The sequence below is a fragment of the Pogoniulus pusillus genome, chromosome 2 (assembly GCF_015220805.1).
Source record: "Pogoniulus pusillus isolate bPogPus1 chromosome 2, bPogPus1.pri, whole genome shotgun sequence".
NCBI classification, from domain to species: domain Eukaryota; kingdom Metazoa; phylum Chordata; class Aves; order Piciformes; family Lybiidae; genus Pogoniulus; species Pogoniulus pusillus.
The window spans coordinates 15595302-15611177 of NC_087265.1; the positions used below are offsets into that span (position 1 = coordinate 15595302).

The following is a 15876-nucleotide window of genomic DNA, read 5'->3' on the forward strand; positions in this document are numbered from 1 at the left end:
GTTTCATAGAGGTGGTAATCCCAGGCTTTTCCTTAACTTTGGGCTTTCTGCAGTCCCTGTTTAAGTCTCCAACAGACTGCATTGGTCATCAAACTTCACAGAAGCCTACAAAAGCTGCCCAGGGCCCCAGTGTGGACTCAGAGGCAGCTAGACAGCTCTCCCTAGCGGGGTGAGAGCAAGCAGGCTTCCTGGAGAGCAGAGAGCACGCAGCAGGGCTCGGGCTCTTGCATTTCCCTCAAGAGAAGCAGGACAGAGATTTGTATACCCACACTGTGAACATGCTTGCGAACAAGCATTCGGATAGGGAGCCTATTCCCCTTTCTTTCACAAGAAAGGGATGGTTTTAAGACAATCATCTTTATCCCTTGGGTAGAGCAATTGTCCAGTGATGGCTAAGACGTGCAAACCAGAAGTGCCCTGCTTTGAAGTGACAATAAACAAGCAATCTGCAAGGAGATACCCATCTTCAAGCAATTCACAGCTGACCCATAGCACATGTAGAGGAGACACACACTGCAAAGGCCTGTTTCTTTCAAAACCAAGCACTCGTTTAATAAACTGCCTGAATTCAGCAGGCAGGAGGCTCTGGACAACCCCTGCGCATGCTGCAGTACAGCTGCCCTGCAGCATGGAGCACCAGACAGCACTTTAATGTGGGAAGATGAACTGCTGATGAGTAACGGGTCAATATCCACACACAGACCCCAGGAGTCATCAATGCTCACTTTCTGCTCTCCTTAATTGCCTTGGCAATTTTCAGCTTACTGGCTGAAAAATGCAAGGGAGGCTCTATAGCACAGAAGTCAGCACTTTGCAGGAAAGTAGAGGCAAATAATTACCTAAAGAGAAAATCCTTGGTAATCCTACAAAATGGGGAGCAGGTAAACTGCTACAAGAAAAAGCAGCCAGTTTACCATGCAGGTCAGGAATGTTAAACCTGGCACTGGAGGGAGAGGAAGAAGCCTCTCTCCATGCACTGGCACAGTGTGTGCAGGACTGTGTGGTGAACTGGACTGGGAGCAAGCAGTGATGAAAAATAAAGGTGGTTTCAGCCAGATCCATTCCCTGATTCCATTCACTGCACAAAGAGGTGTGCTGGCACTAGAGCAGGGCAGTCTGGAGGTGATAACGTGTGCTGTAATAAGAGCCTGTTTAAAGAGGTGGCTGGACTCTGGCTGCAGTTAATCAATGCCAGCAGACAAAACCCAGTTCAACAGCCAGCCCAAGGTCTACCCTGCATCCTGTGCCTTGGAGCTCTGATCACCCTTGTTTCTTGAATGGTTTCAGGTCAGTACTTCCATTGATCTGCAGGGGTGGAACAGGCAGTGCTATAAATAAAGAGCAGCTAACCAACTATTTAAGTGCCTTTTTTACTGAAATAAAGAAAACCCACAGAAATTATGTCAGGACCGGGGGAAAACAAGACCCAAACCAGTGAGTGAATACAACAGTGATGCAAGAGAGCACTCCATGGAACACACTTCAGGCTGAAGTGGCTCAGAGAACAGCCGTGCTGGCTGATTAGTCAGACTTCCCAGTGCTCCTGCACTGACTCACTCTTCTAGCTGCCAGCACTCGCTGCACAGCCCATTCAGTACCAACAGGAGTTACTTGTTTAGAATTCAAGTGCATCTGATTCATCACGAACCATCAAGCTTCTGCAGCCCTCAGAGCTCTATTTCTCACTGTCATTCCCTGCTGGCTAACCTGCTCCTGGGAAAAGGGAAGGGTCAGAGAAGAGACCATCCCTACTCAAGTCTTCTGGGTCTTTCCTTCTGCCCTCTGCTCCTGGCTCTGAGACAGAAACACAACTTACCATTTAGGAACAGAGTAATGTGCAAATCACAATTGAGGCCACAAGCTCCTACAGGTTGCCTCTGTTCAGAGGAAGCCACAAAATCCACAGCTTTCCCGCCACCCCAATCTTACCCTGCTGCAGCATAGGGACAAAGTTTGCTGGTTTCTCTTTCCCAGACTCAGTTTGGGAATACAGCACACAGTCAGGCTGGGTCTTGCAAACTATGCTTTTCCAGAGGAAGAAGCTAGGAATGGGAAAGAATGAGGTGCAAAGTGCTTGCTAAATATGCTCCAGGGACACAGCACTGGAGAGTCTTTCTCAAGCACTTGCTTGTCCTGTTGTCCCTCACACAGTATCTGCTGCATTTGTGATGCAGCACTGTTCTATCTCCACCAGCTCTTGGATACTATGTAAGATGCAAGAGCTGGCAGACCTAGCATCTACTGAAAAGCTGTGTTGGGCACATGGGATCTCAAGTCAAGAAGCAAACCTATTGTGTGACCAGATGGAACTGGAGCTCCTGGGACACAAGCCAGCACAAAGCCTGCCCTGGAACCAGAAACCTGCCATGCCACGTGGCCTTGTGTCCCAACCCCACATGCCAGGAGTCCTCCAAGCTGAGAGGAATCTGCCTAATGCTCAGGAAACCTTTCTGTAATTCCCCTGCTCCCACACACTTCCTGTGTGACCTTGGTCTGTGTGGCTGTGTCAGAGCCTTAAGAGTGTTGTTTCACCACTCTCTGGTCTTGGCAGTAGAACTGGCTTAAGCTCCTTCCTTCCTCCCACCTCCACAGGGCTAAAGTGAGAAAGAAGCAAATGGTGGCACAAGGCAAGAACAAAAAACTACTTTGAAAGTTGGTCTCTTTGCTGTGGAGCTAAGGAACTCACATCCTCATTCAGCTGCAAGAGAGGGGTATTACCACCTCCTTGTCTTATGGGACACAAGATACAAAGGATGAGGACAAACAGTTATGAGATGTTCTGGAGGTGAACCTTGCCATATCCTGGAGTTGGTAGTGATACACTTCTCCCCACTTCTCCTGTTTTACTTGGTGAAATATGACAAAAAGGAAAGAGAAGCCTATGAACCATGTTTGCAGCCTGACATGGGCCAAGAGCTCACCACCAAACCACATACAAAGGGAGGAATTCTACTGGTGCTGAAGAACAGGTGAAGGCAGAACTACGATATTTCAGAGTAGGCTCCCACAAAAGGAACCAAATAACAACAGATAATCACAACACAGGCAGAGTTACCAAATGGCCCAAATCCAAGAACAGCTTTTATTTTCTTTCAAGAAACAAAGCCCTAACTGAAACAACGGTAAGTCTTTGCCAACAAAATGAAACGCTAACAAACCCCACACAGACCTGACTGCTTGTGTTCATCCTCTGGAAATACCCCTCCTCCTAGAGAAGTTATCTTTAATCCTTAACCCTCCTGCACCACCAGAAGTAATGTCAACACTCAAAGTGATTCAGGACAAGAAACACACAGTGAGGAAGGAGTGTCCACTTACACAGAAGAGGCTGCTGGTGTTTGCAAACATCTTACATGCAAAATATCTGAACCTAGTGATTTCCCATTTCTGAAGATACAAATCTTTTACTGCAGGAATTACAGCTGTGGAATGGGATTGTTTTTAATCCCAGGATACGGATGCAGCTGTGTCCTATGCAGATTGTTAAAACTGAGATGCTCTCTGCAGTTTGTCAGCTAACACTTGGTAGTTAAAAAAATAAACATTGGTTACACTGAGTTCTCAAGGCAAATGATCATGTTAAAACTCAGCGTTTACTCGTGGCAGTAAAACAAATACCAGCCACTGAAAGCAGATGCTCAACAAAGTCTTGCTTTCTCTGGCAACAGAAATATATCTGGGGAAGAGAAAGGGAGAGAGAAAGGGGAAGAGAGAGAAATGTGCCCGGGTGTACTAGACCAGTTCCAATAGAAAAATTCTCAGAGCACGTTCACTAATTTCTCAGTTAAGGGAGATGCATTAACAGAAACCACTGCAAAAGATCTGGTTAATAAACAGTTCTGCAAATCCATTCCATTTACTGCTATAAGTGGAAATGTAAGAAACAGAAAGAAAAAAAAGAAAATCTGTGTCTTAAAAAAAGCATATATATTTACACACTGCATCTTCTAAACCATCACATGGATCTGCACCCAGCTGTGTGCTGTGCACACGTCTTGAAGGGGCCGTGAGCAGAGACGGCTGGAGCACAACCCTGCCAGAGCAGTGAAGCACCACTATAGACCTAACAAGAATTTCAGCTCACAGGAGTTACTGAGTGCTACTGCTGCAGTGCACAGAATGGCACCGTGGGTTCTGACAGAGGAGTTCCACTGGAAACAGAGCCTCCTGCCCTAATCTAGGCATGATTTTACAAAACATTTTGAAGGTCTAACACCCGTACTACACCTCTTGTAAGAAAATAGAGAGCAGCTTTCAGCTGCAGTTCCACTAAACTACTGCTGGAAGGCTTCGCTAGCATGCTTCCTAAATTGGCAACCATCTGAGGTAATCGATGATGTTGTCATTGAAATGAGCAGCCTTCATTTCTCTGCCCCTGCCGCAGCCGTTGCCTCCTTATTGAGTCCTCTGATGGACAAGTCGTACACCACCTCCTCGATTTTCTTGACGTCGTACTTGAGGCCATCATAACGTTTCCGCAGGGAGTCGTTCTTCAGGTTGAGGAGGCGGAAGCCGGAGTCCAGCTCATTGATAAAAGTTGAGATGCGGAGAGGGCGAGAATAGTCACCAGCTGTGACGCTGTTCACTGCCAGCCTGGCCTAGGAGAGCAGGACACACAGCAGAACATCAGCAGAGGAACACACCCAAATCACCACACTATTCCTATTTGCTACTTTACTAGTCTACAACTACCTGAAGGGAGGTTGTAGCCAGGTGGGGGGTGGCCTCTTCTCCCAGGCAACCAGCAATAGAACAAGGGGACACAGTCTCAAGTTGTGCCAAGGAAAGTATAGGCTGGATGTTAGGAGGAAGTTCTTCACAGAGAGAGTGATTGGCATTGGAATGGGCTGCCCAGGGAGGTGGTGGAGGCACCGTGCCTGGAGGTCTTCAAGAGAAGTGCCATGGTCTAGTTGACTGGATAGGGCTGGGGGATAGGTTGGACTAGGTTGGAGGTCTCTTCCAACCTGGTTGATTCTATGATTCCATGATTTACCACATGAAGCACTTCTGCTCCAGGCAGGCAGATTATTCAGACTTAGATCTACCTTTTTATTGCACATAATCCTGGATTTTCAAACAAGTCACTAGTTTAAATCTTAACATTTCAGTGAGGAACAACTGTGGTGTACACAGAGGCAGTTTGCTGGAAGTTCAGATCATGGTGTTGTGTATCATAACTTCCAGGAACATCTTTGGAAAGTTAGAGAAATATACTGGTTGTTTTTAGGTCAGCTTCAACTCAAATATACGCATGACCATTTTCCTTACCAGCTCACTGGCGAGAGTTAATACACCAGAAAGATAGTCCTCAATGTCCAGGTGAAAGCCTCGCTCTCGATCAGCTTCAACTAAGATGAAAAGCAGAGTGGTAATCAAGTGACAAGTCAAAACTGCCTTTGTTTACTGGAGCTAATTTGAAATATCAAATTTATGAAATATTATTACAAAATAGAAGTCAGCCTTTTCCTGTAGGTGATGCAATTACTGCCTTGTCTCAGCGTTCAGATTTAGCATTCTGTGCAGGCTCAACTGGATGTGCGGCAGGTTGGAACTGAGCCAACAGAAAAACTGCATTTACATCAGCAGACAGGACAGGGGGCTGCAGTCATTTTCAAAATGAGGCTTGACAGAGCTCTGGGCAGCCTGATCTAGTTGAAGTTGTCCCTCCTTACTGCATAGGGGGTTGGACTACATGACCTTTGGAGGTCCCTTCCAATCCAGACCCTTCTATGATTCTAGAAAAATATTTTCCTGGAAGGCACAATTCTCTCACAGCATAGGAACTGAATCTGGTTTTCACACTTTTCTCACCCAGAAGGTGAGAAAAATAAGATCTCACCTCTGTATTTTTGTTTTGGTAGATTTACACAATTTAAGGTAACCATCTTCACTGATGAAGAAACTAACAAATACTTGGGCTCACATTACATTTGCTGATTTCCACCTTCTCAAAGATTTTGTGTTTTATATAAAGGAATCAAACACTAAATAAGTTTTGGAACTTCTTTCTCAGGAAAAGAAGAAGTTTTGCTGTTTCCCTGTACTGCTGAAAACATTACAAGCTTTTTCTCTTCAGTTACAACATGAACTTACTCCCAAGTATTTCTGCAACAGCTTCTCGGGTCACTAACGCTTCTGATTCCAAGTAGACTACAAATGCTGCCAGAAACACCAACCGCTGCAGCACAAATCTCCAGTGCTCATGAAATCTGTTGAAGAAAACACCAGGTCAAGGTATAAATAAGTAAAACCTGTTACTGGAGAGGCAGACAAGAAGCACACATTATGCTTACATTCCATTTTCCACATTTGCACATAGCACTTTGTAATATTTTTTGGCTTATCAAAATGACTCCACCTTAAATTCATTTCCTTTGTACTCCAGAACTTCACCCCCAAGATAATACACCCTTGACACCAACATTTGCCTGCACCTTGCACACCTACTCAGGTCATGGAGTTTCTCAAGTTGTCATGCCCACAAGACAGCCAGGGCTTTCCCTCCCATCTTCCCTCAGCAGATCTGAGCTGACAAGACTCTTGTTCTTTGAAATGTCATTGCTAGACACTGTCCCCTTCTGGCAGCAACAAAACACAGAAGTGACAACTTCGTTTAGTACCTGCCGTATCAAACCAGCCATTTCATGACAGATTTAGAGCTTCCTTTTCAGAAATGCCCCAAACCAAATAACTTAACTGAAATTAATGGAGCAGCAAATGTTCTGCTCCCAGAAACAAGGGCACTGCCAACAGAACATCAGTTTCTTAACATTTTCATGTCTCTTTTTTTTTTAAAAGAAAGAAAGATAATTAAATATTGGATATTTTTTGTGGAAGTTACAAGCAGAGCACTTGAAGAAAAGCACTTTGTAATCTGTGTTGATAAAAACACCACGTCTCTACCATGATTTACCTTTTAAACAGAAAAACCAATCAGCCCATAAACCTTTAAATCATCCTTCCAAAGTCATGATGCCAAATGTGCCCAGGGAATCCCCATATCTATGTCTGGCCTGTGTGATCCTGCCCACCTGTAATACTGATCAGCAGGAAATTTGGTCTTCAGAGATTCCATCTGTGTTCTCACTGTGCTGAAGTGTTCACGAGCCTTCTGACATTTCTTTGGTACTGAAAAACAAACAGAGCAACCCTCAACACTTGGCAGAGAGCAGGGCTTTCTAAAGTGAGAGCCTGCTGCTGCAGACAGTTCTAGGTATGTTCCTTTGCTGTCCAAGGAAACCTACTGGCATCTGAATAAATGTAAGAAATTGTCAAGCCACGAGTCACACAGCTGGAGGAGAAAAGCTCTAAGAGTTCTATGCTGTCTAATCTGCTTCAAGCCTTAGTTTCAAACTTGAGCTAAGATGCCCCAGTGTCACTTAAGAATCACTGCTAATCATCACTAATTACTCTTGCTACAAAAATGACGTGGATGAAGAACCCACTCTGTAACAGGTACTGACAAGAAAACACTGTGAAGGTCGCACAGCCTATGGTCCAACAATCAACAAGGAATAAGAGACAGAGAGAGAGAGGAATGAAGGAAGAGCTGAAGTGGTGTTCACCTGAGGAATGAACCTATGAGCAAAGGAGCCTGGGATGCGCTGAGCAGGGCAATAAACAAGCAGTGCTGAAGGGGAGGTGACAAGCAGAGATGGAAAAAGGCATTGAGTGTAAGACCTCTCTGCCCAGGGAGGTGCTTGAATCCCTATCCTTGGAGGTGTTTAAAAGATGCAGAGATATGGTGCTACACGGCATGGTTTAGCACCAGACTTGGCAGACAGAGAATGGTTGGACTTGATGATCTGAAGGGTGTTTTCTGTGATTTTGTGAGGTAGCCGAGGGTTGGGTTTGTTTGACGGTCTGTAAATGTAGAAGAGCTGAGACTGTGGCAGCAGATGTTGGAAGGAAAGGAAAGCAGCAAGCAAGAGCAGTGGCATAGTTAGTCTCATGCAACAAGCCCAGCCATGCAGCAGCACCATGGGTAGCACTACAGGAGAAAGGACACAGCAGCAATCAGGTGTGAGTCGATAATGGGAAGAATTTACTTGTATCTGTGTGGCTGGAGCGAGAGAAAGGGGCAGCCAGCTGGGCTGTACTGGTGTTACAAAGAATCAAGGCGTTCTGTAGCGCGTCCTAAAGCAGTGGTTTAGAAAAACAGCAGTGACCAGATCAAAAGCAACAGAACGGCGCTGCACGCAGCAGCTGGCCCCACAGAAAGCACACACACCAAGTAGTGCCATCCAACAACTCGTACAGCCCAAGGACAAGCAACTTTTCTTTCTTCACTTCAGCATCTTAGATGTTGTTCTTACTGATCAGACTTAGGCTAGATGAGGCGCAACATGCCTTCAGGAAGCTGCATTTCCTGCTGTCAGGTCACCTGTATGTCACCATACTCCTGCAGATAAACGGTCTCCTCTTTATGTACCACCCACTGCCACCTCCCGTTGGCTGGCATGAGTTACAGCCACGCTGCACCCGCACTACCAGGACCCGACAGAACCGCTCACACCAGTACTTAACTGAGGCCTTTTCAGAGATCCTGGACACCACCCAAGGAAAGCAGAAGATCAACGTAACAGGCACTCCTGGATCTTGATGTGTAGAAACTGGGATTATTTAAACAAGATCCACAGAAGCTAAATCTGATGCTGTGATAAAAGAGTCTTATATCACAGTATCACAGTATCACAGTATCATCAGGGTTGGAAAAGACCTCACAGATCATCAAGTCCAACCCTTTACCACAGAGCTCGAGGCTAGACCATGGCACCAAGTGCCACGTCCAAACTTGCCTTGAACTGCCCCAGTTCTGTAGCCCATTCCAGTGTCCAAACAAACCCTACCAGGAGTCACTTATGTGTGTTTAGAAAACTTCTTTCAATTAATAAAACATTATTTCTGCTGTGAAAAAAGAGGGGGACACTTAAAAGCTTCAGGAAGCAGAACTTAAGAGTGTTTTGTCTAGTATCCACAACGAAGAAAATGTGTGAAACTCACTAACATCTACCCTTTGAATGCTGTCCTCAAACTATGGTCTCTGCCTCAGGTCTGTCACATGGAAACTGGGGACAGGATAAGCAATAAATTTGGATTTTGGCTTCTGCCAAAGGACACTGTGACAGAACCAAATAATCTTTAAAGTTTCAGATCACAGCACCCAAAAATACACATGAAACCTCCCAACTCCAAACTGTCTTCATCCATCCTTGCGTATCACCGCTGATGTTTTGCTAAACTTAATACAACATGTTTCATCAGCACAGACATACATACCAAGTTGAATTCCAGCCTCCAAAGGCTCCACAACTGTCACTCAAACTCACATCAGCTAACAGCAAACTGTGGCACACGCTGCCCTCAACAGCTTTCTGAACAGTTTTCAAACTCCATTTTGGAGAGAGAGCAGATGGAGCTGAGTGAAAGATGCTCTCACCCTGGTCTGGAGGCTGCTGGCCTGAGGCTTTCCTTCCCCACAGCTGAATAGTGACTGACAAGTGCTTACCCCACAGCTGAACACTGTCTCATACTCAGTACAAGGAGAGACCACAGAGAAGTTTGCACCATGAAACAGCTGCTATCTGTTAGTACGTGGCTGCCCCATGGTAAAAGAGGTTAGATGAAAAACTCCATGAAAACAGATTTAGCTAAGAGGTATTCTAAGTTCCCAGAAAACAGAGGAAAGGTGTTCTGCAAGCTAATGCTCTAAAAACCACTGGCTGTTACAGGAAACCACCCTCTACCAAGCTTCCAGCCATTCCCTATTTCTGTTAGCAGAGCTCACACCATCCTTCACCCCTCTCTTTGTCAGGATGGATTGCTCAACCTGCTGCAAACCCTTTTGTCATCGGTTCTCTGTTGTTTCCTTGAGTTTTCATCCATCTCAACTGATGAAGCCAGAGTAACTACAAAGCATCAACCTGCTGTGGGAGACAAAAAGTAATCTTCCACTTATGCTGGCACAAGGGATGGGGCACAACAAGCAACACAGCTTCTGCTGGCAGCAGCACCAGCCCAAATCATCCAGCACAACACAGCTGTGGTCACCAAGCATGGTTAGTTACTCTGCCACCTGTGAACTTGTAATTACTAGTATTTTTGCCTTTTAGTTAATTAGTTAATAGCTTCTATATGTTTTAACAGTTTTATAGTCGTTGTGGAGGCAGGGAATAAACATGGCCGAGTCAGGAATTATAAAATTGAATTATTTTTTTTTCCTGAAAACTCTGCCCTCAAACTATAGACAAAACTATGGTATTGTCACCATCACTGAAACGTGGTGGGATGACTCACATGATTGGAGTGCTGTAATCAGTGGCTACAGACTCTGCAGGAGAGACAGGCAAGGGAGAAGAGGTGGGGGAGTGGCTCTGTATATTAGGAATGCTATGGATGTCATGGGGGTAGAGATCAAGGATGATCAAGTTGAGTCATTATGGGTGAGAATTAAGGGGAAGGCCAACAAGACTGATATCCTGGTTGGAGTCTGTTATAGACCACCCAACCAGGAAGAAGAGATTGATTTATTACTCTTTAAACAACTGGAGGCTGCCTCAAGATCACCTGCCCTTGTTCTGGTGGGTGACTTTAACCTACCAGACATCTGCTGGGACTTAAACACTGCAGAGAAGAAGCAGTCTAGAAGGTTTTTAGAATGTGTGGAAGACAACTTCTTATCCCAGCTGTTGTGTGAGCCTACCAGGGGGGCAGCCCTGCTTGACCTGATGCTCACAAGTAGAGAGGGCCTGGTCGGGGATGTGGTGGTTGGAGGCTGCCTGGGGTCCAGTGACCATGAAATTAGAGAGTTTTCAATACATGGAGAAACCAGGAGGGGCATCAACAGAACCTCCACACTGGACTTCCGAAGGGCAGACTTCAGCCTATTTAAGGAACTAATTCAGAAAGTTCCTTGGGAAAAAGCCCTTGAAAACAAAGGGGTCCAGGAAGGTTGGACCTGCTTCAAGAAAGAACTCCTGCAGGCACAGGAGCAGGCAGTGCCATTGAGCCAGAAGAGGAGACAGGGAGGGAGGCAGCCAGACTGGATGGGCAAGGAGCTGCTAAAGGAATTAAAGATAAAAAAGAGAGTGTGTTGCCTTCAGGAAAAAAAGTGAGGTATCCCAGGAAGAGTTCAAGGATGTTGCTAGGTCTTGTAGGAAAAAAATGAGAGAGGCAAAAGCCCACTTGGAGCTCAGGCTGCCCACTGCTGTTAAGGAAAATAAAAAATGTTTCTTTAAATATCTGAATGGCAAGAGAAGGGCCAAGGACAACCTCCAGTCCTTATTAGATAGAGAGGGGAACATATTGACAAAGGATGAGGAAAAGGTAGAGATGCTTAACACCTTCTTTGCCTCAATCTTCAATAGTGGGACAGGTTGTCTCCAGGACAGCTGGATCCTGAAGTGGTGGATGGAGTCAGGGACCAGTACAGTCCCCCTCTAATCCATGAGGAAGAAGGGACCTGCTGAGACATTTGGATCCTCACAAGTCCATGGGACCGGATGGGATCCACCCTAGGGTGCTGAGAGAGCTGGCAGCTGAGCTGGCCAAGCCACTCCCCATCATTTATCAGCAGTCCTGGCTCACTGGAGAGGTCCCTGAAGACTGGAAGCTGCCAATGTGATACCCATTCACAAGAAGGGTCATAAGGAGGAGCCAGAAAACTACAGACCTGTCAGCCTGACCTCAGTGCCAGGCAAGGTGATGGAACAGGTCACCTTGAGTGCCATCACAAAGCACCTACAGGATGGCCAAGGGATCAGGCCCAGCCAGCATGGGTTTAGGAAGGGCAGGTCCTGCCTCACCAACCTGATCTCCTTTTATGATCAGGTTACCTGCCTGGTGAATGTGGGGCAGGCTGTGGATGTAGTCTACCTGGACTTCAGCAAAGCCTTTGACACTGTCTGCCACAAGAAGCTCCTAGCCAAGCTGGCAGGTCATGGTTTGGACAGATTCACTCTGCTGGATCAAGAACTGGCTGGATGGCAGAGCCCAGAGAGTGGTGGTGAATGGTGCCACATCCAGTTGGCAGCCAGTCACTAGTGGTGCCCCCAGGGATCAGTGCTGAGCCCAGTCCTGTTCAATATCTTTATTGATGATCTGGACAAGGGGATTGAGTCCAGCATCAGTAAGTTTGCAGATGACACCAAGCTAGGAGCAGGTGTGGATCTGTTGGAAGGAAGGAGAGCCCTGCAGAGGGACCTGGACAGGCTGGATGGGTGGGCAGAGGCCAATGGGTTGAGATTTAACAAGGCCAAGTGGAGGGTTCTACACTTTGGCCACAACAACCCCAAGCAGCACTACAGGGTGGGGACTGAGTGGCTGGAAAGCAGCCAGGAGGAAAGGGACCAGGAGGAAAGGTACTGGTCGATAGTAGGCTGAAGATGAGCCAGCAGTGTGCCCAGGTGGCCAAGAGAGCCAATGGCATCCTGGCCTGCATCAGGAACAGTGTGGCCAGTAGGACAAGGGAGGTTATTCTTCCCCTGTACTCAGCACTGGTCAGGCCACACCTTGAGTACTGTGTCCAGTTCTGGGCCCCTCAATTCAAGAGAGATGTTGAGGTGCTGGAACGTGTCCAGAGAAGGGCAACAAAGCTGGTGAAGGGCCTGGAACACAAACCCTATGAGGAGAGGCTGAGGGAGCTGGGGCTGTTTAGCCTGGAGAAGAGGAGGCTCAGGGGTGACCTCACTGCAGTCTACAACTACTTGAAGGGACATTGTAGCCAGGTAGGGGGTGGCCTCTTCTCCCAGGCAATCAGCAATAGAATAAGGGGACACAGTCTCAAGTTGTGCTGGGGGAAGTATAGGCTGGATGTTAGGAGGAAGTTCTTGACAGAGAGAGTGATTGGCATTGGAATGGGCTGCCCAGGGAGGTGGTGCCTCATCCCTGGATGTGTTCAAGAAAAGACTGGATGAGGCACTTAGTGCCATGGTCTGGTTGACTGGCTAGAGCTGGGTACTAGGTTGGACTGGATGATCTTGGAGGTCTCTTCCAACCTGGTTGATTCTATGATTCTATGAGTGGGGGGAAGGAGGCAGAAAAAGCAGCTTTTGTGCCTTCTTCTCCCCATTCAAACCCTTGGTGGGGGGGAAAGGAGAAGAAAGGAATCTGGAGTGCTCCAGAACAATAGTTCAATACAGTTTATTAATAATCTTAATAGTTTTACTTAAATCTTGGAAAAAATAAATACAAAGCTAAAGAAATCTTGATGCCCTGCAGTCTAGTCAGGACTCTGCTGCAATGAATAATCCTCTCTTCCAGTGACAGGAGTCATCACGTATTCCTCTTTTAATTCTACTAAGGAAGAGCTGTTTTAGTTCATCAGTAAAAATGCCTTACTGACCAAACAAATGAGGTGCTGTAGTAAGCCTCAGCAGCCATTTCAGCACACTACACAGCAGAACTACAACTAGTATCAAATAAAACTGCAGCCTAAATGTCTGACATCTGACAAGTGCTATTTATTCCCCAAACAATCCTTCTGTTAATTTCTATTATTCTGCCATAAATCTTTATTAATCTAAGGGTTTACTGACTTCACTATGCTTGTAAATGATCAGAAGCTGACAGGTCTATTATCACGAGTTAACTCCTAACCTATTAAGCAATGTGTTCACCATCTCTGGTATTACAAGAATTATAAGATAATCGTTTTTCCTACCTTTTTTTTTTCCAACTACTATTTCAGATCTTAGACTCTGCAAGTTCCAGGACCAGCTCCCTTCCAAAATTAAAAATCAAGTGCAAATACACAGAGCCAGACACAGGTCTCCACTATTAAATGCTGGAAAGCAACAACTGAAATTGATACCCATGCAAAACAACTATCCAAACATCCACAGGTTTACTCAGCTTAGAAGAATGAGTGTATGGTTGTGTAAATTAACCAACTATCTGTTCTCACTTTTAGCACTGCCACATCCCCTAATGTGGGAGCTGCACTTGCAAGCGGAGGACAAACCTCAGGTGTTGCATGTTACTAAACACATATCTCTCAGATGCCAGAGACATCCCAACCCTCCAGCTCCAGGGTGTTGGTGAACACCACCAGCCTGATAATCACCAGTTAGCTCTGCAGGTGAACAAAACAGCACCTGGTGGTATTTAGTCTTCTATTCACCTTCAGAAAGTGGCCTGCCAAGTTTTTCCCCAGATTCCTCTCAAGACTTTCTAGGAAAAATCAGAATGGTTACTTCTTCTTGGGAGCCGACTTTAAAAACGAGTTTCAAAGACACATTTAAGGGAAAAAACACTTTACCACTGTAGCTTCACTAGTAAGTCAAATAATGAGGAAAAGGGAGCAGAAAGAACACGTTTGGCAGCTAGGTCTGTAGTGCTGTTCTCACACACTGAAGGAAATAAGCTTGCCCAGAAAAATTATGTCAAACATTTAAAACAAATTTGGACTGAAAGCAAGGAACCATGCTAGCCACAACCCAAAACACCAAAATAGCAGAACAATTCCAGTTGCTGTTCAGGTTTACATCAGGGATAGCTCCTGCTTTATCACCCATTTGCAAGTGCCCTTTACCTTCTGCAACATCAGCAGATTTTATATTCTTAGACACCGAGGCAGTCTTGTGCACAACAGACTAAAGACCCCCTTCCTACACCATCCTGAACTCCCTGCAGAACTTTCAGGATAGCAGTTTTTGGGGGTGTGAGATGAAGAGGTGAGGAAAGGACGAAGGCATAAAGGCCCAGCAGGTCCTCAGCACAACACAAAACTCGACATGTGTGCCACTTAAAAGGGAAACTTGTGAGCCCATCTGGTAACTCCGAAAGTGAACGCCTGTAAAACAACACACTCTTCTGCACCGACGCAGTGTGTGGCCAAGCCAGGAAGCAGAGAAAGAAAAACAACAGCATTTCCTGAGGATAAATGGCAGCTTATCTGGCCTGAGGCATCCCAGCCGCACCCCCCCCCCCCGAGCAGCAGCCCCAGGACACCCCAGGAGCGTCCATGCGCGACTGAAAGCTGGAAAAGCAGCGTCCGTGACCGAGGGAATGGCGCAGCCCGGGGTCACTCTCCCCGCACCCGCAGCCGGCTTTTCCCCGGAAGGTGGAGCGCGGCGGTACGGCGGAACTCACTGTCCTGGAAGCCGGCTCCCTGGTGCACGCCTTGCAGCAGCGTGAGGATCTCCCGGGCCGTCTGCTCCAGCACCTGCACCACCTTCCGGATCTCCTGCGGACACAGGGCGCAGTCAGGCCAGGCCCCGCGCCCCGGGCGTAGCTCTCCCCTAGCCCGCCCGCCCCCGCGCTCACCTCGCGGATGTCCTGGTCCGCCGTGAGGACGCCCTGCAGCGCGATGAACATTTCGCTCACCGACATGGTGCCCACCGCCACCGCCACCGCCCGCCTCTGGGGCCTCCCGCGCCCAGATGGGGGCCTTCTGCGCAGACGGCGCCGGGCTGCCCAATGCACTGCCTGAGCGGCAGGAGCCAGAAGGTGGCAGAACGAGCGACGAGGGTGGGTGTCTGCGGTAAGCTGCTCGTCCCGGAGGTGATCATGTTCTCTCGTGTTCCAGAGTCCCCGTCCTGGTGCGGCGGACCTGGCTCCAGGGCGACCACCGCCGCCGCGACGGGCCACGCCAGGGCCCCGCTGCCTGACGACAGCACCGCGTTGCTACGCGACGCCGTGCGGAATGCGGCTCGGTCGGCAGCGCCGCGCCCCGTTCCGGCATCGTCGGCAGCCCCGTTGCTAGGAGACAGAGCTGCCTGACGACAGCACCGCGTTGCTACGCGACGCCGTGCGGAGTACGGCTCGGTCGGCAGCGCCGCGCCCCGTTGCTAGGAGACAGAGCTGCCTGACGACAGCACCGCGTTGCTACGCGACGCCGTGCGGAGTACGGCTCGGTCGGCAGCGCCGCGCCCCGTT

The 15876-nt window shown here is 47.5% G+C and overlaps 1 protein-coding gene across 1 annotated transcript; it reads right to left on the minus strand.

The window, feature by feature from the left end:
* Positions 1-3051: 3051 nt before the first annotated feature.
* On the minus strand, positions 3052-15569 carry TSN (translin). The gene is made up of 6 exons (XM_064157367.1): positions 15265-15569; positions 15091-15184; positions 7032-7128; positions 6094-6209; positions 5269-5348; positions 3052-4598 (listed from the first exon to the last, which is right to left on the minus strand). The coding sequence occupies exons 1-6, from the start codon at positions 15328-15330 to the stop codon at positions 4362-4364; spliced, it is 690 nt and encodes a 229-aa protein (XP_064013437.1). The 5' UTR covers positions 15331-15569; the 3' UTR covers positions 3052-4361.
* Between the last annotated feature and the right edge of the window lie 307 nt (positions 15570-15876).